Raw genomic sequence first — 2,654 nt, forward strand, 5'->3', positions numbered from 1 at the left:
AATAACAGTGAACTTTGACGTCTGCGTCTAATTTGCCAGATATTCGGGTTTTCATAATTTACAAATATAATTTTTAAGAACTCAAACATGGCACTCGCTTTTTACGCCTGACGGAAATGTCAAGTGGTATTACATCAAAGCAGTTAATGAGTACGTTCTGTTGAGTTTGCCAAATACCATGTTAGCCCCTACACCTTGTTAGCTTATACTAGGTACGTTACACATTATTATAAAGTAAAAGATTATAAAAAAAATATTTTCTAACATCTCAGATAAAGGACTGAATTAATTTGAAATGTACAGTCGGTGTTAGATAAAACGTTTTTAGCAAGCTAAAGCACACATGCTATGTCATTCTTCGCCTTAATCAATGGTGTCATGAGCTAAATTGGCAACGTTTATCTATTATTATGAGCCATCGTAATCTGCAAAGAATCAATAACGTTAATAGCAACTTGTAAGATTGCCTCATTTGTCGCAAGAGACTTATTAGAGTAAAAAACATGCACTGCTTTAATGGGGCAAATATTGATTCTGTGACAGTAAATATCTGCAAGAGGAGAGTTATAATTGCTTCTTGCTACCCTCACATTACAAGAAATACAGATTTTATGCTCACCGTGTCTAGGATCTTCTTTCAATCATCATTCCCCCACTCTCGTGTCCGCTTTAAAATTACACGCCGAGATCCTAGACACGGTGAGCATAAAATCTGGAACTCAAGTCAAACTGGTAATTTACAATCTTGTATCCGTCATAACAAAGACTCATTCGACATAACTATTTTAGTTGGTCAGCTCTATTAAGTCAGAACTGCTATCTGCTCCCCACCGAGAGATGCACCGCATGTCAGACAGTTAGCTGCTCTTCGCTAGCATTCCCATTGCCAAGCTCCCTCGCATAAGCATCCTGAGAACTGAGAAATGTATTCATTGAAAAATAAGTGATTTAAAAAAAAATACTCCTGGCAAATAAAAAGTTTTAAAAGAAGGTAAATGCAAACATTGTCCATGGAAGATTCCGTATTCAACAACACAAGTGTGGCCGCGAAATCGCCAAGATTTGAAAAGTTGCCAGGGTTACTGAGCAGCCATGATTATGACGTTGTACGCATAGTGCTCCTGTGCGTCATCGACCCTCTTCTCCTTTTGTTCGGAATTACGTCAAACGCCATCGACATGCACGTGTTCTGTAAGATGGGTGCGAGGGACACGGTTACTGTCTCCTTTCTAGCTCTCGCCATCTCCGATCTGGCCTATCTGATCATCGGGGTGCCCGAGACAGTTTGTTTCCTCCCGTCACACTTTTTCTCCAAGTCTTTTCATGACACCATCGACATGTCTAGTCTTGGCATATTTATCTCAAGATGGAAACAGATTTTCTACAACTTCTCAATCTTCACCCCCACATTTGTGTCTGTAACACGCTGCTTTTGTGTGACGTTTCCGTTACAATTTGGAGAAATGTTCACAAGATTTAGAACAATCGTTGTTCTGTCGGTTGCTTTCGTAGCTTTCGTAGTTTTATACATTCCGATTTTGTCTTTCCATGGAATGAAAAATCATTACGATCCGAGGAGAAATCTTACTCGTTTATGGATCTACTTCGCCCCGGAATATGCCGTGTTGCAGCCAATACACGCCATGCTCTTCAGGAACGTGTTTGTCAACATTTGCTTCATGGCTTGTTGCATCTCTACTGTAATTCTCATTATCAACCTCAAGTCGGCCGCTCGAACACGACGCGAAATCACAGGCTGGAAGCAGACAGACGCTGAACCGTCAACAAAGATAACAACCCAAACGGCAAAGACAGCTGGTACTCATACTGAAAACTCCACCAACGAGGACGGCCAGACGAAGTGTTCAGGCTCGAGACTTGCAGCAAAGACTTTTTCCTCAAGAGATACACAAGTGATCAAGTCTGTAATATTCGTCACTCTGATGTTCATCTGTACCCACATTCCAGTGGTCGTCTTCTCAGAACTCATCAAGCTGTTTGAACCAGAGTTTCGTTACCTCGGCCGCTACTCGAACTCCCTCCTGTCGTCCGCTATGCTAGCTCGATCAGGGATCTTCCTAAGCAGCGCCTGCAATATCCTAATTTATTTCAATTTTAATACGAAATTCAGAGAAACGTTGAAAGCATTGTACTGTGGCCCTGGGAGAGATTATGACAAACAGTAAATGTTCTCTAAGAGGTTTCTGTGAGAAAAATCTAAGGTCTTAAGCGTCGGTATCTTTTGCGTTTTCTGGTTGTTAATTGTGATTGTAACTGAACTTTATCTTTTTACCTCGATTGAGAAATCTTAGCTCATGTAGTACTCAGGCTGTTTTGTTGTTTTAGTTTTGCTCGTCTGAACCAACCCAGCCGGGAGAAAGAACAAGGTAAACAGGTTTCCTGAATCGGGAATTGAATCCATGTACGCAGCCATTGGGGAAATTTCCACTCGTTGCACGTCTGCGAAGAACGTCGTCTCACGGGGGTGGAGTGAGATTAATCGGACAAAATTGCTTCTTTTGCATAACTGGAGCAGTGTGGTCAGTTGACAGCTGTGTACGGGTGACGAAATTGGTTTGTTTTCTGTTTTGGCTGGGTTTGTGTGTGTGTGTGTGTGTCTGTGTGTGTGTGGTGTGTGTGTGTGTGTGTGTGTG

At 41.7% G+C, this 2,654-nt stretch overlaps 1 protein-coding gene across 1 annotated transcript; it reads left to right on the forward strand.

Annotated features, from left to right (window-relative positions):
- Positions 1-1,010: 1,010 nt before the first annotated feature.
- Positions 1,011-2,186, forward strand: LOC101845171 (neuromedin-U receptor 1-like). Its single transcript, XM_005100331.1, has one exon. It carries the CDS (start codon positions 1,011-1,013, stop codon positions 2,184-2,186), a length of 1,176 nt encoding a protein of 391 aa, XP_005100388.1.
- Positions 2,187-2,654: the final 468 nt, after the last annotated feature.

This window comes from Aplysia californica, unplaced genomic scaffold (genome assembly GCF_000002075.1).
Source record: "Aplysia californica isolate F4 #8 unplaced genomic scaffold, AplCal3.0 scaffold00244, whole genome shotgun sequence".
Classification (NCBI taxonomy): domain Eukaryota; kingdom Metazoa; phylum Mollusca; class Gastropoda; order Aplysiida; family Aplysiidae; genus Aplysia; species Aplysia californica.